General features: G+C 42.3%; 1 protein-coding gene across 1 annotated transcript in view; it reads right to left on the reverse strand.

The window, feature by feature from the left end:
• Window positions 1-6,445: 6,445 nt before the first annotated feature.
• CWH43 (cell wall biogenesis 43 C-terminal homolog) overlaps window positions 6,446-25,848 on the reverse strand; it is a 73,319-nt gene continuing 53,916 nt past the window's right edge. Inside the window, 1 exon segment of the mRNA XM_060147282.1 lies at window positions 6,446-7,461. Coding sequence (XP_060003265.1) covers window positions 7,221-7,461 — 241 coding nt within the window. The 3' untranslated portion in view covers window positions 6,446-7,220.

Raw genomic sequence — 25,848 nt, forward strand, 5'->3', positions numbered from 1 at the left:
TTTTTAGCCTTGGAGCACTTTTGCCATTTTTTTCTGAAGCAGAATTTAGGCTTTCTGGAGCTAGATGGCCTGGATTAAAATCGTATTGGTTCCTCATCAACAAAACAGTGAAAATAGTAGGACCTACTTCATAGGAATGTTGTGAGGATTAAATGAATGAGTAAATACAAGTAAAGCTCTTAAAAGTGCCTGGCACATAGTAATGCTCAATAAATGATAGCTGGGCTTCCCTGGTGGCGCAGTGGTTGAGAGTCCGCCTGCCGTTGCAGGGGACGCGGGTTCGTGCCCGGTCCGGGAAGATCCCACATGCCGCGGAGCGGCTGGGCCCATGAGCCATGGCCGCTGAGCCTGCGCGTCCGGAGCCTGTGCTCCGCAACGGGAGAGGCCACAGCAGTGAGAGGCCCGCGTACCGCAAAAAAAAATAAAATAAAATAAAATAAAATAAATGATAGCTGCTGTGGTCTGTGTGACACTCTCTGGGACTCAGCACATTCTGGAATATACTCTTCCCCCTCGCAGTCAGCTTGTCATCCCAAATCTGTCTTTTCCTCTGAGCTAGTCCCTGACTCCGCAGTCACTATGTTCTGTTAGCTGGGCTTCTTTCCTCCCTTCTAGAGTTTACGGTGAACACTGAATTAGCATACAAGAGCGTCCTTCACTAGGACATGCCACCAGTGTGAAATTAGTCTAGTTTGGAACCGACATGTGAGACTTTATACATTAAAAAAAAAAATGAATACTCAATATGAATGCCCGCCATTCAACCTCTTTAAAAACTTGCTTAATGAAAATTGATACTGGAAGTTCAAATGGATATAGGAAATTCCTGCGACTATAGAAAGATGGTATCCCAGACGAGTAAACAGATCGTAATAAATTACAGGGGATTCTACCTGAATAGACCCATATTGTGTTCCCATAATGAATAATTTCTCTTCCTTGTACTTTGATGTAATACATTTCCCTGAAAGCCACAGTTACTGGTATAAAAGATTTTAAATCTGCTATACTGGGCCAGCCTGAATTAAGACTCAAGCCTCACCTACACTTAAACCCTAGAACCGGCATTAAACTTGTCTGGGCCTCAGTTCCTTCATCTATAAAAAAATGGGAGTAATACCTTCAAGGGATAAATAAGATAAAATATATAAAAGCATTTATAAAAGTAGGAGGGGAGCAGGAATGACTGCTTGAGCACCAATTATGTGATGGCATCACATATTTCTGTGTGAACCTAATGCGATCTTGTGAGATGCAGTAGGCTAATTTTTATGCTTGGGACTATTTCGGGTAAAAATGAGTCTGTATGTTTAAATACCTAGAAGATCCTAGTTTCTTCCTGTATGAAGCAGCCATCTTAGGGATCTCTCAGAAAAGCTAAGAATTTTTCAATTACACTGAGATTTGACATCAGTGTTTAAATTTCAGTTTCATTTAGCAATGAATTCTTTTTTTTGCCTCTCCTAGATGTAGAGAAAATTTCATTTATTTTTGAAACTATTTCTAACCTTCAAGATTTCTTGACACATGACTATTAGGGTAGCATTAATAAGCCTTTTTTTTTTTTAACTAATCTTTTCTCCAGCACAACTATAAGATGCCTAAACCGACACCTCTCTTTTTTATCCAGGGCCTTTTATTTTATGGAAATCACACCTGTCTAGGGATTTAACAGAATATTTGAATTAAAATGTATTCATTCATTACCACATGTTCTTCTCTGAATTGGGTGTTTCCACCTTAATCGCATTGAGCTAATCAAGTCCTAATGATGTCACATTAAATTCAATCTCAGAAGGTATAATTTTCCAATAGAATCTAAACAATCCATGACCTTTAGAGTGACTTTCATAAGTACAGCATTGCTTCAGTTACCCCAGCTAGCAGGGCATAGACAGAAGGAAAAACCATTTTACTCCAGCATCGGCTCCTGTGTGTTGCTGAAATGAGGCTCTTCATTTCTCCTCGCCTTTTCTAGCCTGCTTCCATGAATACAGTATCTTTAACATCCCTCTCAGGGCAGTACAGGAGGCGCCATCCATCTCCAGACGTCGTGGCTGCCGAGCATCTCATTATGGCAAAGGGAAGCATTCTGGGAGAGTGGGTGGAGCGGCAGACAGCAATAGGAAATGGGGGAGGGAAGAGGGGCACGCGCGCTGGGGAAATATATGCCCACTTCCTTGGTGATGACAGCATGCTGTGGAAGTATGAACTTCCTGTTTTAGAAAGGAAGATGATGTAGGATGTCGAAAACCCGTGACTAAGCCGATTCCAGGCCCTACAACCTAGTTACACCTGCCTCAGCTACCCCATACCTCCCAACAGTCGCGCCTGAACCCCAGTTGAAGCTACCCCCGGAGCCACGTTGGTGGGAGGAAAGCAGTGAATCCAAGCATTTAAGGAAAACATCTATGGTTCCAAAACAGAAACAGAAAAGCATTTGGAGACACACGTGCGCGCACACACAACACACACACACACCACTAACTTACAGAATTGAAAACTGTTTTCTTCCCACTAAGCTGAATGCTTACGTTTTACTTTATTCCTCTGCCTCAGCCAAAATAGGTCAAAGCAAATGCCTTTAACATTTGGGGAATCACAGACTCCCTTTAAGAATCATTGAAAATGATGACTTGTCTGTCAAAGGCCAGAAACCTACCAACGCCCACCCTATCACCCCCTAAATTACGAATTCCTAGATTAGAAATTCGTTTTAGTTTACGAGTTTAAACTTTTTAAAATCAAGGCACCTTAGGGACTAGTCCGTGGCTATCAGTAATTTTGTTAGTGAGAAACTAGTTCCACTCTTAGCTTTCCTCGAGGCAGGCTGACTTGGGAGCCTGCGCTCAAATAATGGGAGATTTGTGAGGGCAGTGGAGGGGGAGGGGAGCAGTTTCAGGTGGGGACGGGGGAGGCTTGGCTCTGGAGGGCAGCATTTTCAAGGCAGTGTGGAGGTATCAGACATAGAGCAAAAGACGAGCAGTGTTCTCTGGAGAGGAGATGCCAAAAATAAACTTCCTTTCTTTCCAGATTTTGCTCACCTCCAGTTCCAAACTGGTTGCAGTCAAAACTGCTCTTTCTGCAGCCAGCCACACCCAGACCCTGGGCCCTACCCTACCCACAATCGTCCAGTGCCTTGTCTCTCCTTTAATTGTTTCTTCCCCTCCCCCCGGACCCCAGGCCCCCATCAGCCCCTGCTGAGCTCTAGGCCTCCCAGCCGCCCTGCCTCCCCCCGCCCCCGCCCCGCACGGTCTGGTGGGTTTACCCTGAAAGTCCAGCCTCGAGCCCTTGCAACGGCTTCCATTTTATTCTCCATGCCTCCATCCTCACAATCATTTTTTCTGGCTTCCAAGCTCCATCACCACAACCTTAGTCTGTTCTAAACCTCCATTCAAAGTTTATAACTTCAGCTTTGGGAAACATTTCAAACCCACAGACAATTTTGGGGGGACTATAAGTATTGGCAAACACTTAAGTACCACTCACTTGGCACCAGGTACTGTTCTAGCACCTGTATGAACTCATTTAACCCTCCCAACAATGCCACAAGGTAGACACTTGTGTTAAACTCATTTTACAGATGAGGGCACAGAGGCACAAGTAGGGAAAGTAACTTGCCCAAAGTCTTACAGCTAGTGAGAGGCAGGACCAGGAGACTTAAACCCTCGCAGACTGGCTTCGGATCTGTATTTTCAGTCACTGCTGTATTACATCTTTATAGAGCATTTTACAGAGGGCTGCTTACCCACCCATTCCCCTCCCCCGACACACACTCCAGGGCCTCTAATGTGGAAGCTGGACCGATTTTTCTAGTACCAGTAGGCAGTCACATCTTGCATAGTTCTAGGGGTCCAGGCAATGTCCTGTGTTCTCTCTGTCCATCATTAGTGGTAACATGAAACACAGTTTCCCCAGTTCCAGGGTATGGAATTTTATTCTCTTGTGAAACAGATCCAAGGGTACGGCAACAGGACTATGTGTTGGGGTGTGTGAGAGCAGGGCCCAAAGTAGCAGAGTGTTGTTATAGGATTGCCACTGAACCCAGCTCCAAACTGTGCCACTTGTCCCCCCTCTTGCCATATCCCCTTGGAAGACTTCTCTCCCTCTTGCAGCCCCGCTCCCAGGTTCCCAGAGCTTCCATTGTGGTGCCTGGTGGATGGCCCTCTTGGACAGACTGCTCCCACTTTCAGGACAAGGCCCATTCTTAGGGAGTGAAGGCAAACCTCGCTGTTCCCCAATAGGAACAAGATTGACAAAGATTGAAGTGAGCTTAAACAGTATCCTTAAGGAAAACCAGAGGGGTTGCTTGAAAAACTAGAAGGGGAACAGACAGGCACCGAGAGGTTATTGTACTTAATGATCATGGGAAGGGTTTAGGGCTAGTTGTGTATGTAAGAGCCTCATGCATTTTAAGCTTCATGAAAGGGGGACACTTCTTTCCTTCCTGCCCCCCTGAGTCCCCTCTCCCACTATTGGAGCAAAGCTATCCTCCACGCCCAACCAGCACACATACAAAGCACAGTTATCCTTTGAACTACTGGGGGTGGGGTCGGTTGGGGGCACCAAATATTTGCATATAACTTTTGACTCCCCCAAAACTTAGTTGCTAATAGCCTACTGTTGACTGGAAGCCTTACTGATAAACAGTTGGCTAACATATATTGCATATTATATGTAACATACACTGTATTCTTACAATAAAGCTAGAGAAAGGAAAATGTTATTTAGAAAATCATAAGGACGAGAAAATACATTTACAGTACTGTATTTATCTATACTATAAGTTTACACCATCTGTTTACGAGTCGTCTGTCAGCACCTACGTCAATATTGTCATATAATACAAAACGCTGTAGATGTTATGTGTATTACTAACACTAGGCATCAAAAATGAAGAGATAATGTGAAAAAGAAGTTTGTATATATTTACAGGTATAATGATTCATGCATTGATAATGAAGAAGCAGCATTATGATTGCTTTACGGTAGCCTAGTGTAATTGATACGATGGCTTCCCAGTACCCTAGCCTATGCACTAATGAATGAATCATTGTAAAATTTCTATGGCATATAGTGTCATATTCATAACACAGTGCTGGAAACATTGTTACATGTTTTTTAAAAACCACTTACCTGTGATGATAGGCTGATACATAGTGTCTCCAATTATGAGAGAGAGAAGCATACTGTACAGTAATGTAATTCTTTGAGAGCAGAGTTATAAAACAGTAAGAAAACTAACACATTATGAATTTTATACTATCACTCACCTCGTGCCTGTGTAAGGATAGGCTGTCCACTTCAATACAAGTCTTGCACACAATATTCTACATGTATATTTTTGTATATCTATTGAAAACCACATAAAAATGGACCCGTGTAGTTCAAACCATGTTGTTCAAGGGTCAACTGTATACATCGACCCCACGGTGATCAGCCTAATTCATACACGTGAGAAATGCTTGTACTCAGAACCTATTTTGATGATCAAAATTTACCTGTTCAATGTCTCATTCCCTCAGGTCCTTGTGGATGACCGGCTTGCTGTTCTTGGATAAGCTAATTCAGGAGAAAATATAGTTGAGATAACATGGTACCCCTTACAAAGATATTTACTCTTAAAAAAAAAAAAAAGACTTCTAGCAAACAAATGGCTCAAAACCAGTCCCTAACAGACTTCTCCCAGCCAGCCTCTCACCCTGAAAAACCTCCCCTCCTCCCTGTCTCTCCATATACAACTCCCCTGCCCTTCCCACTCAGCGTAAAGCTCACCTCCTTTAAGCCTTCCTTGACTGAGGCTGCCCACAGTCATGTTTTTTTCCACTTGACACACGCAGCACTAGAACAGAATCTGGCAGGAGGAAACAGAACCAAAACCAGAAGCAGAACGAAAGGAAGAGAACATTGGACTAGATGATCTCAGAGATGAGTCCAGCTCATTCCCTCGTTTCACATGTGAGGAAACAAAGACAGAAGTGACCAGCCCACGGCAAGTCAATGGCAGTATGGGGGCCATCAGAGTTGTTTCTGCCCAGCCTTCCCCTCTTTCGCCAGGAAGAGTCACCTCTTCTTTTGGGGTACTGCTCACCCTACCATTCACCAAAAAGAGCTTTGATAGGAATTGCCAGTCAGGGTGCCTACCACTCCCAGTGGACATATGATCTCAAATGGGCCACTTAGCATCCTTCCCTGGAATTTTAAAAATCAGAATTAAGAAGAAGCAGCCTTCTCTGTCTGTGGGCTTATAAGCTGCCCTCAGCCATGGCTCCCCCCTCATTAAAAAAGCTAGTCTCAGAGGAATAAACACACACTCATTTGTTTGCTCATTCATTTATTCATGAAACAAACTATTTAGTAAGGGCTTTCCATGTGCAAGACACTTCTGGGCCCTAGGAATAACATGTTGGGCAAAAACAGGCCCAACTGCTGTCCTTGTGGGGCTTACAAGTTTGCAGGGGAGACATTCCTTAAATAAACATGCAAAGTAAAACTCCTATTTTGACAAGTAGTGAGAAAAGGTAGTCTTCTGAGAATATACAATAGACTACAGGGTTTTTTTGTGAGCACCACATCACTTTATTTCTTTGGTTTTCCAACTTCTCTCTTCGACAATGCAAGTTCAGTCTCTCGCCTGCCACTGTGTGGTCCCTCACTGAGACGGGCACAGGTTCTGAGGAGAGGCTCAACAGAAAGACTAGGGTCTCCAAGAGCCATTCAGGCTAGCCAAGAACAGCAGGGTCCACAGCTGATAAGCCAGTGCGTACACTGCGCAAAGCAGCACAGCCAAGGGGACAAGTGGGCTGAAAGCCCATCTCGAGTCTTCTCACCAAGCCATGAGGCCTGGTGTGAAGCTGTATGTGCCTAGAGGAAGGGGGACCCTATTCTTCACACCCTGACGCTGTCCATGCAAAAGGGTCACCTTTTTCTAATTTGCCCCAAAGGCTTGAAGAGACCAGCCAGGTCTCTGGGTGAGATTCAGTCAGGGAGCTGAGTCAGGGGAGGGGAGGCTTTCCTGAGGAAGTGACTGGACACAAGAATAATGAGTAGCTGATAAACTAAGTGGGAGGGAAGAGCTCTCCAGACATAGCCAGTGCAGTGACCTTGTCTTGATGGCTATCTAGTCCCAATTGCTTCTGAAGCCTGGCAGATCCCCTCCCTTCCAGGAGATTGGTTTCATGACAATACATTCCCTCTTTGTAATTCAAATCAGGTTTCTATCACTTGCAACCAGGAGAGTCCTGGCTCAGAGCTAAGCTGATCCAGCTCTCCTTCCTCCCAAGTCCAGTGGGCCTCCCCACTCTGCCAGGCCCCACCCTCCTGTGTGAGAAACCTCTGCTCTGTATGGCCGCCTTACCTTCAGAACAGGAGCTTTGTCTTTGATGATCTAGCGCTGTCTCCAACATGTAACAAAAACTCAGTAAACATTTCATCTGCTGGTGATCGTTGTGTCCGCTGGGACTGGAAGAAGCGGCGAAGTATTAGAGGGCAGAGTAGATTTCTGTACTTTTCGCATCACCCACCAAGTTCCTCCATGGTTTCTGCTGGCCCTGAGCATACACAGTCTCCAGTATATACTTATGTTACTAGATGGCTCTGATTTGTCTAGAATTTGGCTGTAGGTAGCCAGCGGGATTGATTTCACAAGGAAGAATCAACGGCTTTTATTCTGTCTCTGCGTGCTACATGCCAGTGGGCCACCTTTAAGATGAAGCACAGTCCAGATCTGAAAGTCTATAGCCGAATGTTAAAGATGGTTTTCACTCTGTGCTTAATATTTGCTAGGGCCCTGTCTAGAGGTGTCGGGAAACTTGAAATCCTCCATGGTTTTATCAGCCGGGAACAGTCTGCTTTCCCACCTGGTCTTTGTATTATCCCTAAATTAAGGGCAATCACTCCTTGGTGCATATCCTTCCCTTCCAACTCCAGGATCTGAACAATTTCAGCTTCATGCTACATCTCACGCTGCTGCTGCTATTAGTTATGGTTTTTTTTTAAATAAAAAGCTGGTACTTGAGGCTTTGTGAGACTCATGTCCCCTTTTAATAAGTCAAATTCTAATGGCTTGAGCTGCACTCTGTTCTATGGAGGTTGCTGAATGAGCCAACGTTGGGAATAAGAATCATGGAATTATCTTGCTTTTTCGTCACTCTGTCTCAAGATCCAAGGGTTGAGGACCGGCAAGGTTGGTGTGGCTGAGGAGACTTCATATATGTCACGTTAGTTGGTGTCCCTCGTGCTTTTGTTTCACACCTCTGAACCAGTTTTTGGTATGCAGGAATCAGGAATACATCATCCTATTCTCGAATCTGGACCCTTGGTCTAAAAAAGCAATTTTCAATCTTTTTTTTTTTTTTTTTGCCATGATACTCCTGAAAAATATGTTCCCATGAGCAACTTGTTCCCACAAACTTATTAAGATTAGGAGCGAGGCAATATATACCACAGATTTATATGTATTCACATGGTTCTAACTAGGTCTTCCACTCAAGAAAGCACATCAGAACACAAGGGAGTGAAACTTATGTTAGTATAAAGATAACTGTTAGTCAATTCAACTAATCTTTTTAAAAAACAATACAGCCTACAGAATGGAGAGAGATTTTTGAATCACACATCTGATAAGAGCTTGGTATCCAGAGTATATTTTTAAAAACTCTTATAACTCAACAACAAAAAGGCAATCAACCAAATTTTAAAATGGGCAAAGAATTTGAATAGACGTTTTTCCAAATAAGATATACAAATGACCAACAAGTGCATGAAGAGATGCTCCACATCATTAGTCATTAGGGAAATGCAAATCAAAGCCACCATGATATATCACTTTAGATCCACTAGGATGGCTGTGGCAAAAAATAAATAAATAAAAACTGTGGGTGATGATGTGGGGAAATTGGAACCCTCACCTTTTTCTGGTGGAGGTGTAAAATGGTTCAGCCATGGCAGGAAATAGTTTGGCAGTTCCTCAAAAGTCTAAACATAGAATTATCACGTGAACCAACAATTCCACTCCTATGCATATACCTAAAATAAGCAGGTATACTTGTACACAAACAGCAGCACTATTCACGGTAGCAAAAAGGTGGAAACAACAACCCAGATGTCCATGGACAGATGAATGAATAAACAAACTGGGGTATATGCATACAGTGGAATATTCTTAGCCATTAAAAGGAATGAAGTACTGATACCTGCTACCACATGGTTGAATCTTGGACACATTATGCTAAGTGAAAGAAGCCAGACACAAAAAGGCCACATATTGCATGATTCCATTTATGCAAAACACCCAGAATAGGTAAATCTAGAGAGACAGAGTAGATCTGTATTTGCCAGGAGCTGGGGAGGGGTGGGGCGGGGGTGGGTGGAGGGATTGGGGAATAACTGCTTAACGGATACATGGTTTTACTGTTGGGTGATGAAAATGTTTCAGAACTAGAGAGAGGCGGTGGTTGCACAACACTGTGAATGAACTGAATGCCACTGAATCGTTCACTCTAAAATGTTTAATTTAATGTTATGTTAATTTCACCTCAATGAAAAGCATAATAAAGCATTCTAATTTAGGCATTTTATTATCAATAAGAAATAACATAGTAACTCAACTCTGTCAAGACACTGTAATCTGACATGCTCTACCATGACAATATCGCTTCTATTTCTGTTTTCTTTAATTCTCAACTAAGTGTTCACCACTGTGTATCACATAAAAATCCATAGATTTTGGTGGGAAGGAGGGAGATGCAAGAGGGAAGAGATATGGGGATATACGTATATGCATAGCTGATTCACTTTGTTATAAAGCAGAAACTAACACACCTTTGTAAAGCAATTAGACTCCAATAAAGATGTTAAAAAAGAAAATAGAAAAAATAAAAAGGAGTTGAAAGAGGTTAGCTCTTGGTAACAAAAATGTGTAGTAAATAAATCAAAGGATTGTTATTCCTTAAAAAAATGCACAGATTTTTAGGTAGGTATGTACTTATACAGTTCATTGTGCTTCCTTTTCTATCAGCTGGTTTATTTTGAAGGGGACATAACTCTTGATTTCTTTAGTTCAATTATCAATCCTGTTTAACCAAGTCTCAAAGATACCTATATGGTCTTATTTCCTTCCACATGTTAACATCTCAAGCTCACTTTATTTATCACCATGCCACTATGTTAGTGTTTCTCAAAAGTGAAATCTGTGGACCATTTGCATCAGAATCACCTAGCCCCAAATCCAGACCTACTTAATCACACTATCTGGGGGGTGACCCCAGGAATCTGCATTTTTATTAAGCACCACTGCCAGATGCTTTTGTGTGTAGATACTTGGACCATTAGTTTTGTTCTCGATTTACCTTTAATAATTAATTTACTAATTCATTCAAACAAACGTTTACTGAGTGCCCACGAGGGCACTATGCGACATACTACAGTGAGAAAAGAAATGGAAACCACAGTTTGCATAAAAACAAAAAACAACCTGCGTTGTGATTTGCAAAATAGATTAACTATGCCAGAATATCGTGTGTAACATAAACTATCTAAATTCAAATTATTTTAACAACTGCTCATTTGGACCCGTATATCCCAATATAAGACCACAGTAACAATAACTCCACATGGATTTATGTGTTCCAAAGACCACGGACAGTTCTAGCAACTTGCCAGATTTACAAATTTTGTCAATCCCTGACCTAAGCCACCCTATGACTAATTCCAGCCCTCCAAACTCTACAAGTACCCTTCCCTAACGTCCCCCTTTGGACACCCTACCGAGACTCCAGAAAAGGTTGTTTTCCTTGCTCTGCAATTGCAGTAGACTCAGCTTGTATAAGCAGTAAGTTTCCCTGGTGCACTTTCTGTGGGACTTCAACAGCAGGTACAGATATAAAAGTTATTTAGCTCTATGAATGACTGTTTACCTACCTTACTGTTATTTTGCATTCTGTTGTATGTGACGCTATTCCTAGAATCTAAGTGTATAATGTTTCTGACATTTTCCTCTTTTTCTTTTTTTTAAATTTATTGAGGTTTGTTTTGTGGCCTAGCATGTGATCTATCCTGGAGAATATTTCATGTGCATTTGTAAAGAATGTGTATTCTACTCTTTGGGGATGGAAAGTTCTGTAGGTATTAAGTCCATCTGATCTAATGTGTTATTTAAGGCCAGTGTTTCTTTATTGATTTTCTGTCTGGATGATCTATCCATTGATGTAAGTGGGGTATTAAAGTCCCCTACTATTATTGTATTACTGTCAGTTTCTCCCTTCATGCCTGTTAATATTTTCTTTAGATATTTAGGTGCTTCTGTGTTAGGTGTGTATATGTTTATGAGTGTTACACCCTCTTCTTGGATTGACCCCTTTATCATTATTGCAGTGCCCTTCTTTGTCTTTTGTTATAGACTTTGTTTTAAAATCAATTTTATCTGATGTGAGTATTGCTACCTTGGCTTTCTTTTAGTTTCTGTTTGCGTGGAATATCTTTCCATCCCTTCACTTTCAATCTCTCTGTGTCTTTCACTCTGAAGTGAGTCTCTTGTAGGCCATGTATAGATGAGTCTTGTTTTTTTAATCCATTCAGCCACTCTGTCTTTTGATTGGGGCGTTCAGTACATTTTCATTTAAAGTGATTACTGATAGGCACATACTTAATGCCATTTTGTTACTTGCTTTCTGTTTGTTTTTGTGGTTCTTTTCTGTTCTTTTCTTCTTTTGGTCTCTTCCCTTGTAGTTTGATGATTTTCTTTAGTGTTATGTTTAGGTTCCTCTTTTGCTTTTTGTGTATCTATTGTAGGTTTTTGGTTTATTGTTACCATGAGATAGATAGATGGATAGGTAGGTAGATAGATAAATTTGTTTTAAGATGATAGTTGTTTAAGACATTCTAAAAGCTCTATATTTTTCATCTCCCCCCACCCCATTTTACATTTTTGATGTCATATTTTACATCTTTTTGTGTCTCTCTTAACTATTTATCGTAACTATAGTTGATTTTACAACTTTTAACCTTGATAGTAGCTTTTTAAGTTGTTGATCCACTGCCTTTACTATAAACTTGCCTTTACCAGTGAGATTTTTTTTTTCCTTCATATATTTTCTTATTTCTTGTTATGGCCTTTCCTTTTTCACTTAAAGATGGCCCTTTAACATTTCTTATAAGGTCAGTTTAGCAGTGATGGACTGTTTTCTTGTTTGCTGGCCTAGGAAACTCTTTATCTCTCCTTCAGTTCTGAATGATAACCTTGTTGGGTAGAGTATCCTTGGTTGTAGATTTTTTCCTTTCAGTACTTTAAATATATCATGCTACTCCCTTCTGGCCTACAAAAGTTTCTGCTGAAAAAATCTTATGGGAGTTCCCTTGTATGTGACTCTTTGCTTTTCTCTTGCTTTCTTAAAATTTTCTCTTTAACTTGTGCCATTTTAATTATGATATGTCCTGATGTGGACCTCTTTGTCCTCAATTTGTTTGGGACTCTCTGTGCTTTCTGGACCTGAATATCTGCTTCTTTCCACAGGTTTGGGAATTTTTTAGCCATTATTTAATCAGATACATTTTCTGCCACCCTCTTTCTTTCTTCTCCTTCTGGGACCCCTATAATGTGAATGTTAGTATGCTTGGTGTTGTCCTAGAGGTCCCTTAAACTATCCTTGTTTTTTTAAATTCTTTTTTCTCTTCTGATTGGGTGATTTCCACTATTCTGTGTTATGCATTCTTCTATATCACCTCGTCTGCTGTTGATTCCCTCTAGTGCGTTTTTCATTTCGGTTATTGTATTCTTCAGCTCTGATTGGTTCTTTTTTCTATTTTGTAATTCTTTGTTGAAGTTATCACTGTGTTCCTCCATTCGTCTCTGGAGTTTGTTGAGCATTTTTATGACTGTTGCTTTGAACTCTTTATCAGGTAAATTACTCATTTTCCATTTCATTAGGGTTTTTTCCTGTGGTTTCATCTTGTTCTTTCATTTGGAACGTATTCCTCTGTCTTCTCATTTGGTTTGACTTTCTGTGTTTGTCTCTATGAATTAGGCAAAACAGTTACCTCTCCCAGTCTTAAAGGCATGTCCTTGTGTAGGAACGTCCCTTTGCAGATTGAATGTGCCAGTGGCTTTGATGGGAGGGCTGGACCTCAAGTGGGCACAGGACAAGGCTTCTCCTGGCATGTTGGGGGTCACCACCTTGGTGGGTGGGGCTGTAGCCAGAGCCTGGTGCTGACAGGGACTTCTCCTGGGGCCCACTGAGGGCTGCTCTATACCTTGGCAACAGTATAGGGGCAGTTATTTCAAGATTCAAGGTGCTGAAGCAACAACTCACAATCCCACGGTCTTAAGCCATTTGAAACCTCTCTGGATCCTGCGGCCACAAGGGCTGTGGTTTCTGAAATGGTGCCCGTGTGTCTCTTGATATTGATTTCGCCTCCTTCATCCTGTTCAGGATTTGGAGGATATGTTCAGGCAGAAGATTCCACCTTTTCTCAGCCTTGGACATTTTTCTTTCTATTATTTCTTTGATTATTTCTTCCCCTCTAGTTGGTTCTTTCCTCTGCCACCTTCAACACATACTTTCGTCATCACCGTCCAAGACGGCTGCTTTAACTTTCACCTCCCATTCCAGCCACAGAAAGGAGAAGAGGCATGCCCTTCCTTTAAGGACACTGCCTAGAAGTCTCACATACTAATTCCTCTTATATCCTATTGCCAGAAACTTAGGCCCATGATTATTCATAGCTGCAAGAGAGGTTGGGAAATGTAGCCATTTCTTCCTCAATGTCCATGTGCCCGGCTAAAATGTGGAGGTTCTTACAGAGCACAGAGGAAAAGAAGTATCAGGAGACAACTAGCAGACCCTGCCACAAGGGCGTGTCTCAACTGTGATCTGTATCACCAGGAAATCTGTTACTGATAAAGTACTCAAAATTACTAATGACTTATTTCTAAAACGGGAGTAGATTCAAGATCATCTCTGTATTAACACTTTTTCTCTCTCCCTCATATTTTGATAAGTTTTCTTGAGAGGTACTGTTAAATTCCACAGTAGGGAATTGAGTAAAACACAGTCTTATCAATGCCTCGGTCTGCTGTGAATTACTGCTGCTAATAGTTGTGGCATGTTTTAGTCTTTCCCAACCTTTGTGGTTTTGTCAAATGTGAATATATTAATGAGAAAGTGTCACGCATTTATCTTAATGGCAATCATCTTGGCTTTCATGAAGGGAAAAAGGTTAAGAAATATTACACCAAATGAGCTCTAAAGTGCTAATCAGCTCTAAAACCTCTGCGATTCAGGGCATATAAAATCTACTGTGCGTGGACCCCTTGCAATAGAATCACGTGGGACGCTTGTTAACAATACAGATTCTTAGGCCTGCCTCAAACCGATAGAATAAAAATCTCTGGGGATGAGGCCCAGAAATGGGCCAATTGCACAAGCTCTCCAGGTGATTCTTACGAACACAAAAGGTTCGGCACATTTCCCGGGTCTTGCAGAGAAAACCTTTGGCTAATACTTTTCATCATCTCCCACAAACTAACCCAGCTGTGTCTGGCTGCCAGGCTGAAGCATGCACAGCTTGAGTCAGAGGCTACTTGCTCTAGAGGATAATCAGTAATGGGTTTTACTAGCTGTTCCTCACAACAGCACGATGTTGAACTGCTACGGTCTGTAGCATCACTGACACTGCTATTCTTTGCAGCTTGGAATGTCAATGGAAAATTACACACAACTCTCGGAAAGGGTAACTCTGTTGAATAAACTCATTTACTGCCCTCTCCATCTGTCTGTATTGGCACGGTGTCACAAAGTGTAATATACAAGCTTATAGTCTGTAGACCGTAAGAGATTTTTTTTTTAGCTTCCATACATATGCTGATGTGTTTGGGGACTAATAGATCTACCAGAGCAGGAAGAAGAACTTACACTGCTGATGCTGTGGCATCCACAGCTATATGGGAAAAGAGGAACCAAGCATCTATTTTGTGCTCAAGGTTCACTACACGCTTCTGGTATACACGAGCTTACTTAACGCTCCTCAACAGTCCTGTGAGATAAAACATCTCATTTTCCAGAGTGATTAAGTAACCTGTTTAAATTCACCTAGAAAGTACAATAAGAGGCTAAATGATACCTCCCCCCGATCCCAGGGTTAATTAGCAAAATAGAAAAAAAAGGGAAGAGTATGTTCTTGGGTCAGCAGGTTTCCATCACTGCATCATCTTCCAGCATTTTTATTTGAGCATCCCATCAGTAAAAACGTCTGAGTGCATCTCCCATGTGTATTTATTTATAAACATATACACTAAAAACCAGTTTGCTCTTCAAAGTCTCCTGGTTATCAGAACCACCTAGAGAGCTTTTTCAAGCACAGCCCATGGGGTCCCAACCCCAGAGCAGCAGAGATTCAGTAGGTTTGAGATGGGACCCAAGGATTTGTATTTCTGACAGGCTTCCAGGTGACAGCGATGCTGCCTGTGCTGGACCTCACTTTCAATAGCATTGCTATAAACATATCCCCCAAATCAAGATTTAAAACACTAGAATACTATGGAATAAAATAGTAATTCTAATTAATATTTTTCCTGCACCCCAGGAGCGAAAGATCCCATTTTGCAAACCACGGCACTAATCTGAGCCACAGTGGCTTTCCTTGCCAGAGAGGCAAGCTTGTTGGTACTTCATAAATCACAGAAATTTCCCAAGCCTCAGACATTGTGGATAAAGGATATAATAAGGGCACACATCAGATGGGCACAGCTCATGGTCCCACTAATATTCCCAGGTAGTGCTCAAGCACTCTGCCTTTCATTTTCAGCTAACTCTACTCCTATCATCTTTCCTCTGCTTTAATTTTTTTTTTCCTTTGTGATAACAGCCACCATTGCTTTTAGGTAATGCAATCTAGCTCTCCTGTTGTTCCTTTTATGGAAATTCTAGCCACTGCAAGTACATGTGGTACTTGATATCCACAAAGCAAAAATGTTCCGAGTGAAGGATGCTTTGATTGAACTTTAATTTTGCTGTTACTTTGAAGTCCTGGGCTACGGGTATGCAATACGCTGTTCAGCAGGGTTACATTCAGGTGTACTTGGAAGGGAATTTTTCCCTGCTTACATCTGATGTAGATTTCCAAAGTGCTTTTGTAGATTTCTTTAGTGCTTTTGCTGTCTGGTAAAAAATAGGGCAGGTTTCTTTTCAGTAAATAAAACAAATTCCAGCACTTTGGAAGAGGAGAGAGGAGGTATTTGCAAAGACTTGGTGCACAAATTTAAATCTAAAGGATACTATAGCAGTAGGCTATAGTAGCCATAGCAATAGGCTATAATTATTTATAAATAAACTATTACATAATTAATAATATAAAATAATATTGGATAATATAACAATAGGCTCTGCTACAATAAAAAAGGAGAGGGTTAGTATAGCCATTGCTTCACTGAGAGAGGAAAAGAAGCATCTTTTGACATTTTAAGATAAAGAAAAGTGAAAGCATAGCTTATTAGTAAAGACAAAGTGCCTTCTACCAGAGAGAACCCCAGGATTTCCTGTGACCAAATCTGAGAAATAGAGCAAATGTCATGTACTGGGCGGTGCTTTTCAAAAAAGCCATTTATACTGTACAGGAAAACTGCTGTGAAGCATGCTCTGGCTTTTGTTAAGCAATGTCTCGATTTAAAGCCAGATTCCAGAGGGCTGATTTTTTTTTTTTTTTTTTTTTTTTTTTTGGCGGTACGCGGACCTCTCACTGTTGTTGCCTCTCCCGTTGCGGAGCACAGGCTCCGGACGCGCAGGCTCAGCGGCCATAGCTCACAGGCCCAGCCGCTCTGCGGCACGTGGGATCTTCCCGAACCGGGGCACGAACCCGTGTCCCCTGCATTGGCAGGCGGACTCTCAACCACTGCACCACCAGGGAAGCCCCAGGGGGCTGATTCTTAATGGTCAATGAAATAGCTCATACTTATTTCGTTGTCCCCCAGCTATTTGTTTCCTAATTTCCCACCCACATTAATCTCAGATAAATGGTGCTTCTTGCATGAGTGAAGCCCCTTGCTTGCTGAGAACTCAAGGTAATGGAACCAGCAGCCAATGCTAAGGACAGCATCTGGCGCTACTAAATAGAATTATCCCGACCCCCATTTCTTACAGAAAAACTTCCACCTTTTCCCTCTTGGCCCTTGCCTCATTCCTGCCTCGGGAAGAAAACAGGTCAAATGGGAAAAAAGAGCCACTGGGCACAGGTACCATCAGAAACACAGACACTTAAGGGCTTGTCTGAGCCCTCAAATGCCCTGAATTCCCCCAATAAATTTTAAAAGCTAAGAAGCCAGAAGAAGAGGGCGGGGGGAGGGGGGGAGGGGAGGGGAGGGGAGGGGGAGGGGAGGGGAGGGGAGGGGAGGGGAGGGGGAGGGGAGGGGAGGGGAGGGGGAGGGGAGGGGGAGGGGAGGGGAGGGGAGGGGGAGGGGAGGGGAGGGGAGGGGGAGGGGAGGGGAGGGGAGGGGGAGGGGAGGGGAGGGGAGGGGGAGGGGAGGGGAGGGGAGGGGGAGGGGAGGGGAGGGGAGGGGGAGGGGAGGGGAGGGGGAGGGGAGGGGAGGGGAGGGGAGGGGAGGGGAGGGGAGGGGAGAGGGGAGGGGAGGGGGAGGGGAGGGGAGGGGGAGGGGAGGGGAGGGGGAGGGGAGGAGAAGAAGCACTGTTGCATATTATGTTCTTCAGAAGATATTTATTTGAGCCCAGCAAGGTCTCCAGCAATATAGGTATACTGGCCTCGGAATCAGCAGTCCTGGACAGTGTCCCACCTTTCCCACCTACTAGATATGCCCTCTGGGCAAGTCAACTCAATTAGCCTGAGTATTAGTTTCCTCATCTAGAAAATGCAAAGAACACCTCCTGAAATCTAGCTGTGGCAGACTAAAGATGGTCACATACGTTTCGATACCTGTCCTATTGAGAGGTGGGGACCTGGTCCCCTGTCCTTGAATTGAGCAACTACTTTGATGGATAGGATACGGCAGAAGTGACTGTTCCATCTGAGCCTATGTCTTAGTCTTCTGGACGCTTCCATATTCTGACTGTTCCATCTGAGCCTATGTCTTAGTCTTCTGGAAGCTTCCATATTCTAACTCCTGGAATACTCACTTGGGAGCCCTGAGCCACCAAATACAAAGTCTAGCTACCCAACAGCATAGAGAAGACAGCTAAGGGACTCAGATGAGTCCTCCTCTCCAGCCTTCCTCATCAAGACACAGTCACATGGGTAAAGCCAGCTAGGACCCTCTGGTCCACCCAGCCACCATCCACATGCCAGCAAGTGACCCAGGCAATGCCACATGGAACAGAAGGATTGCCCCGTCGAGTGCTGCCCAAATTTCTAGCCCACTGTAAAAAATTAATAAACAAACCTCAATTAAATAAAGTCAGGAGACCAGAAGGGAGAGCTGTCACACCCCGTGATGATAGCAGAGCCCAACAGGAAGAAGAAAGACTCCTCTTCTTTCCTGGCAAGGACTCAGCCTTGGACTCTTTGTTTACTGTAGCCCTCCCAAGTTCCTTTTCTCTGCTATACAAGTGGTCTCCTTCCCGTGCCTTATTGGGACTTGCACGTGGCTTGTCGTGGTCACAGACACCAAACTGCAATCCTCTGCTAATCCAGAATAAACCCATCTTTGCTGGAGAAATATCTGGCAGTCTATTTGTTTTAGGTCAACACCACAAAATCATGAGACATGTTTATTATACAATAATAGATAATCAGGACATCAGCTAAAAAAGATGACTATGATGATCAAAAAGAAATTGTAAATGCAAAAGGACTTGCAGACTACAAAGCAACATGTTTTGTCAATATTAAAGAACAGATAGTCTCTGAACACAGGTGTTTACAATGATTAATTTTTGTGACATTTGCCATTACTGTTTAGGGATGCAAAGTCACTTGCCATCAGGAATCTGTGATAGAAATGAACAGAAATACTTTCAACTTCTAGTTCTTTACTGTGATGGGCTCCAGGACTTTGTGAGTAAGGGATATTAATGTTATCTCCAGCTGGGAAAGAGTATGTCATCAGGTTTGAAGTTATTTATTTCATTAAGGAATTTGCGGAAATGATTTCTTTTCCTATGACTCTATTCACCTGAGAGTATTTTGAAGCAGTAATCTCAGTTAACCAGAATATTCAAAGAACATGGTACTCTAATTACCTGAAAATTTCATCAATGCTTCTTGTTGATCTTTCTAAAATGCTATAATAACTTTGTTTAAGTATGTTGTTCGGGAAATCCAAACTCTTGAAGAAATTGTGAAAAGTTAATTTATTAAAAAGTTAGTTTATAAGTTGAGTGTTTGAAACTTAGAATGCATTTTCCCATTGAAATAATGCTATAAATGAGAAGATTCCAAGACTCAGAGCTAACAGAATTCCAAATGTGCTACAATACTGCATAATTATACATTTTAAGGTTTAAAACAATTCCTACAACAATTCCATGCTGTGAACTTTTTTTTTTAAAGCCTCAGAAGATATACTCAACCTGATCAAACCCTTTTCAGTCAGATCTAGGGAGCTCCCCAGGACATCAGAGCCCAGTAGGATGGCAGTCTTACAAGGGCAGAGGCTGCATCCCTGCTCTCTGTGTGTGTCCAGGTCTCAGCACAGTGCTTTAGTCCTCAATTGCTTGCTGTCATCCCCGAAGCAGCACAGCACAGTGACTAAGACGTGCTTCAAGTCAGAAGAGACCCGGCTTTGATTCTGCCCTGCTTCTTGCTAGTGGCAACTGTGGGCAAAGCTTAGCATCTCTGAGCCTCAGTTCTTCAACAATAATATAAGAATCAAGAGTGCCTACCACATGGAGCTCCTACAAAACTTCAGTGGAACATTTTATGTAAAGACATGGTATCATGCCTGATACACAGTTAGGGCTCAAAACGTGGCAGCAATCATCATTACTGTTACTGAACCCAGACTTATTCCATGTGTGGCTCCCAGAGCATCTACTGCCCAATTCGGCAGTTCTGGGGTGTGTGGGGCGGGGAGGAGCATGTACAAAGAGAATTTGTGACAATTTATATTTCTTCTTACCCCCAAGATATTGGAGATAAATTAAGCTTTACTTATATTTAACATATGGATTAATAGTAGTACATGTATGTCAGTTATAAGTAAATATGTTGACAGTGCATGCTCATTTTTTTTTTTTTTTTTTTACTGTTAGGGCTGCGTACATCAAAACATTTGGAGAGCATTGACCTAATTCTTCAAATAAGTCACTGGATCTGAAGTGGGGCAAGTAAGTCATTGGATCTGAAGCGGGGCAGATAAGTCATTGGATCTGAAGTGGGGCAAATAAGTCACTGGACCTGAAGCCAGGCAGAGGTGGACATTTGCCTCAAAGAAGGAGCCCAGCCGTGAGCAGAGGGAGCTGAATGTCCTTGATGACAAGAAAGATCTTGAGTCTCTATCTTCCAGCCTCCAGCGAAGACAAAGGGCCTGCCTCCTTATGAAGGGAATGACCTTGGAGGAGTAGGAGAGGGAGGGAGAGGAAGAGAGGAAGGGAAGAACTCTAACAGCCAACCAGCCAGCCAGGCAAAGCATCAGTGACAAAGTTAGCCAGCGAGTGGGCTTGGGGTCCCTTTGGTCCGAGCATCTCACAAAATGGGAGGAAGCAGAGTTTCCACGGAGCTGCTGACAGCAGGGTGAACAAAGTGAAGGGAAGAAATGAGGTCAAAAAGGTGGTTCAGAAAGCAATCTCCTCCACCGGAGATAAGGGCCCTCTACTGGTGCCGTGGGGAAGGGGGAAAGGAAGGAGAAGCAGAAGTAGAGGTTCAGCGTCTGCCCCTATAGGGTGGTGAGTGAGTCCAGGGCTGGGGCACCATCTGTGATGAGAGACGTGTGTAAGACAGACAGACATAACTCAATTTGGAGCATCAGTTTTTATGGTGTAGAAGCATGACTGCATCAGATCCTCATGGTATACCCTGGAAATGTTTCCCACCCACCCACCCTGCCAAATTTTATGAGGCAATACTGTAGGGAATGTAGAATTCTGGACCAGGGAGTCAAGAAAACTGTGTTCTTGTTTCAGCTTTTCTGTTATTCAGCTACGTCCTTGTGTAGGCACCTAGCTTCTGAATTCATTTTGTCATCTGCAGAACAAGAGAGCTAATTTACATGATCTCTAGATTCCCTTCCAGCCCTGTGATTATGAATTTCAGGATTCTGAAAGGGGCATATTCTCTGAGGAATTGCCTCTTATGCCTACACATTGAGTGCAGAGAAAAGCTATAGTTTATTAAGGGTGTCTGGTTATTTGCATTATCAATCAGTGCTTGACTAGGTGGTTCCCATTCTAGAGTCTTCTTTAATGTCTTTACTCTGAAATTACTTGACTATGTTTCTGCTCCTACTAGCTGCTCACGTAATGAAGGCAGCTCATGGCATTAACTCAGAGCTTCTTGGTACGGATTAAAGTGATCTAAATAAGAGAGAAAGTGGGAGAGAGATTGTATTATTAGCTCATAAGAAGCTATGGCTAAAATAATCAGATGCTTCCCAAATACACTGAAATCAAAATAACTACTGACCCAACTGTATAAAATAAGATAAATTCACCACTCCACAATACAGCAGATCAGCACTCTCCTTTTTTCTTGTCTCTTCCATTGTCCCCAGAATCCATATAATCATTTTTAAAGTGTACTAGTATTCAAACAACAAATGAGAAATGAATGGAAATCAAGAGGACACATCTCTGAATTGTCAGATTCCACTAAGTAGAAAATTGGTTGGAGAGCAAGCAGGGAAGAAAGGAGAGCCTGGTCTCCAGAATGGAGGAGACATTGGCTGTTAAGAATATGTCCACTATAAGAAAAGGGAACCCTCTTGCACCGTTGGTGGGAATGTAAATTGATACAGCCACTGTGGAGAACAGTATGGAGGTTCCTTAAAAAACTACAAATAGAACTACCATATAACCCAGCAATCCCACTACTGGGCATATACCCTAAGAAAACCATAATTCAAAAAGAGTCATGTACCAAAATGTTCATTGCAGCTCTATTTACAATAGCCCGGAGATGGAAACAACCTAAGTGTCCATCATCAAATGAATGGATAAAGAAGATGTGGCACACATATACAATGGAATATTACTCAGCCATAAAAAGAAATGAAATTGAGCTATTTGTAATGAGGTGGATAGACCTAGAGTCTGTCATACAGAGTGAAGTAAGTCAGAAAGAGAAAGACAAATACCATATGCTAACACATATATATGGAATTTAAGAAAAAAAATGTCATGAAGAACCTAGGGGTAAGACAGGAATAAAGACACAGACCTACTAGAGAATGGACTTGAGGATATGGGGAGGGGGAATGGTAAGCTGTGACAAAGCAAGAGAGAGGCATGGACATATATACACTACCAAACGTAAGGTAGATGGCTAGTGGGAAGCAGCCGCATAGCACAAGGAGATCAGCTCAGTGCTTTGTGACCGCCTGGAGGGGTGGGATGGGGGCAGGGAGACGCAAGAGGGAAGAGATATGGGGACATATGTATATGTATAACTGATTCACTTTGTTATAAAGCAGAAACTAACACACCATTGTAAAGCAATTATACTCCAATAAAGATGTAAAAATAAATAAATAAAATAAAACTCAAAAAAAAAAAAGAATATGTCCACTATAAAGTAGGGGGAGAGATTTGGATGTTTCCATTTCCCCCATGGGACTCTGCCTTCTTCAATCTACAGACCACCCCCACCCCAGGTTGAGACTCACTGGGTGATCAGATCTGTTCTCTTGGTCAGTTCATGATGCTATAACAAATTACTATGGACTGGGTGGCTTAAACAACAAACCTTTCTCACAGTTCTGGAGACTGGGAAGTACAAGATGAAGGTGCCAGCAGATCCAGTGTCTGGTGAAAGCCCTCTTCCTGATTTGCAGATGGCCTTTTTCTCCTTGTATCCTCACGTGGTGGAGGCCAGAGAGAGAGAAAGCTCTTTTGTCTCTTCTTATAAGGGCACTAATCCCATTCATGGGGGCTCCACCTGTAGGACCTAATTACCTCTTAAAGACTCCACCTCCTAATACCATTACATCGGGGGTTAGGATTTCAACATATGAATTTGGGGGAGACAAAAACATTCAATCCATAACACCTGTCCCACTAAGGGTGTATTCAAGAAATAAGTGTATTCTCATCTTAGATTTAAAAGGAATCTGGGGGGAAAGAAAAGCATATTTGATATCTTGCTTGCTAGCTCAGTTTTTAAAAGAAAAAAAAAATCTAAGTGGAAAACTGCCAGAAATGTTAGAAAATGTTTATAAAGATACTCTTTGAGAGTTTCTGTTATTGCAAAAAAACAAATTAAAAAGAAAAAGAAACTTTTCTATAGTGTTTTACTCTGCTAGGCAGCAGTGCAAACATAAGGAATCTGCATACCTTACTTCTCTACAAAGTAAGCTGGAATTGAAGAGGAATTAGGTCTATAGATTTCCTCAGAAACCTTAAAAGGAGAGCTAAGAACATATTGTATTTTGCTGGGTTGACAGATTATACCAGTTTACCAATCATTTCAAGTGCAGCCACATTATCAAAGTCTCCAAAGCAGTCTAGTTGATTCCCAGGATGGCAACCTTCCCTTCTAGCAATTTACAGCAGGCTGATATCAGCCACCTACTCCAAGGCGAGTCTTCTCAGAAGGGCCCAGCAATCAGAAACTGTGGTCAGCCACACCCTCACCCCACCCAAAACATCAGGGCCTTTATTTTACTCCAGGATTCGGCAACAGCAAGCATCTGCAAGGCTGGGCTGGTTAGAGGTGCTCTGAGTTCCTGGACTTGAATTGGAATAATCATCATCCGGTTAAAGGGGATTACATAATACCAGGGCTCTGTGACCTTTCTGTTAAAACTAGTGAAAGGTGCATACTTTGACTTGAACAAAGCACACTACTGTATGAAGGTATAAAGGGATTATTAAATATGTGTTTATTTATATGGTGAACAAGGATAGTGTCTTTGCAAATATTAAACAGATGCATTTGAATTTTCCCCTTACCCCTATTCCTTGGGACCTATTCCCTAGCCCTGTTCCACCTGTGGACCTGAGTGTCTTCTGACCTATCCTCCAGTTCTTCAGTTATTTGTCTATTCTGATGTTAAAGCAGTTCACTGAATTCTTAATTTCAATTATAGTATTTTTGAGAGTTCTAGAATTTTTCTTTTTTTTTCAAATCTGCTGTGTCACTTTGTATAGTTTTACAAAAGTGTAATTTTCCTGCTGGAATGTTCCAGTTTGGCTTTTAGGCCCTTGAACACAGCAAGCATAGCTGTTTTATAGTCTATATCTGATAACTCCCATACCTAAAGCCTCAGTAAGTCTGTTTCCCTTGTCTGTTATTTCTGCTGATTGTGGTTTATGGGTGTCTTTTCTCCTTGTGTGCTCTGTCATCTTTGATTGTGGACTGGACATTGTATATGAAAGAATTATTTACAAAAATGATTTGAGATCTATTATCTTCCTCATAAGAGGATTGTTAATTGTATTTTATTTTATGTTATTTACTTATTTTGCCAGGTGTCTAGGGACACGAGCCATCCAGAATCACCTTCATTTCAGTTCAGGGCTTGAGATTTTGGGGACAACTAAAATCAGGGCTTCTCAAACTTTAATGTCCACACATACCACCTGTGGATCTTGTTAAAGTGAAAATTCTGATTTAGTAGAATTTGGGCAAGCCTTGAGACTCCACAATTTAAAAAGAAAACCCAGGGCTTCCCTGGTGGCGCAGTGGTTGGGAGTCCGTCTGCTGATGCAGGGGACGCAGGTTCGTGCCTCGGTCCAGGAGGATCCCGCATGCCGCGGAGCGGCTGGGCCCGTGAGCCATGGCCACTGAGCCTGCGCGTCTGGAGCCTGTGTTCCACGGCGGGAGGGCCCACGGCAGTGAGAGGCCTTCGTACCGCAAAAAAAAATTTTTTTAAATAAAAATAAATAAAAAGAAAACCCAGGTGATGTCAGCGTGATGGTTAATTTTAAGTGTTGACTGGCCACAAGGTACCCAGATTACATAATTTCTGGACGTGCCTATGAGGGTTTTCTGGATGAGATTAGCATTTGAATCCATGGACTCAGTAAAGTAGATGGCCCTCCCCAGTATGGGTGGTCATCATACAATCCGTTGAGGGCCTAAATAGAACAAAAGGTGGAGGAAGGAGGAATTCACCGTTTTTTTCCTGCCTGATTGCTTGAGCTGGGATATTGACCTTTTCCTGCGCTCAGCACTCCTGGTTCTAGGGCCTTCAGACCCAGTCTGGAATCTACAACATTGGCTTCCCTGGTTCAGGCCTTGGGACTTGGACTGAATTACACCACCAACTTTGCTGGGTCTCAAGCTTACAGACGCAGATTGCAGGACTTCTCAGTCTCCGTAATTGCATGAGTCAATTTCATATAATACATCTCTTCCTATATACATATATCCTATTGGTTCTGTTTCTCTCGGGAAGCCGGACTAATCCAGTGCCGACGGTCCGTGGGCCACACTTTAAGAAACAGGACTTAGATGATCTGAAGCAGGCTTGCAGTTCTTTTCAATGCTAGTTTTTTCCAGTTCATCCTAATGTGTGTGTTTTCCACTTGATTTATGCTTACAGTAATTCTAAAAGTTTACCTGTAGATTCTGATGGGTTTTTCTCACAAAAACAATCATGTAGTCTGAAATAATGACAATTTTATTTTTCTTTTCAAATTCTTATACCCTTTATTTGTCTTTCTAGCCTTATTGCACTGGCTAGGACCTCTGGTATCAGAAACAGTGATCACAGCAGGCATTCATGCCTCATGCCCCATCTCAAGAAGACAG

The sequence above is a fragment of the Lagenorhynchus albirostris genome, chromosome 4 (assembly GCF_949774975.1).
Source record: "Lagenorhynchus albirostris chromosome 4, mLagAlb1.1, whole genome shotgun sequence".
Lineage (NCBI taxonomy): Eukaryota > Metazoa > Chordata > Mammalia > Artiodactyla > Delphinidae > Lagenorhynchus > Lagenorhynchus albirostris.